General features: G+C 56.7%; 1 protein-coding gene across 1 annotated transcript in view; it reads left to right on the forward strand.

Moving 5' to 3' along the window:
* Window positions 1-13, forward strand: part of ETH_00038800 (uncharacterized protein) — a gene marked incomplete at both ends in the record, with an annotated part of 1049 nt that extends 1036 nt beyond the window's left edge. The window contains one exon of the mRNA XM_013374110.1: window positions 1-13. Within this exon, the coding sequence (XP_013229564.1) occupies window positions 1-13 (13 nt within the window).
* Window positions 14-210: the final 197 nt, after the last annotated feature.

A 210-nucleotide genomic window follows, 5' to 3' on the forward strand; every position in this document is an offset into this window, starting at 1 on the left:
CCCGAGTCCTTGAAAAGGGCATCAAAAAGCTCCATCTCATTTGCCCCCTCATCTTCATCTGCTGCTGCTGCTGCTGCTGCTGCTTCTGCTGCTGCTGAGGGCTGTAGTCCGACCACGTCAGAAGAGATTGCTTCACTTATCCTGCTGCGACAGTCTCCCTGCTGCTGCTGCTGCTGCTGCTGCAGGGAAGGCTGGCGCGAATCTTTGGCA

This window comes from Eimeria tenella, genomic scaffold (genome assembly GCF_000499545.2).
Source record: "Eimeria tenella Houghton genomic scaffold, Eth_scaff1926, whole genome shotgun sequence".
Taxonomy (NCBI): domain Eukaryota; phylum Apicomplexa; class Conoidasida; order Eucoccidiorida; family Eimeriidae; genus Eimeria; species Eimeria tenella.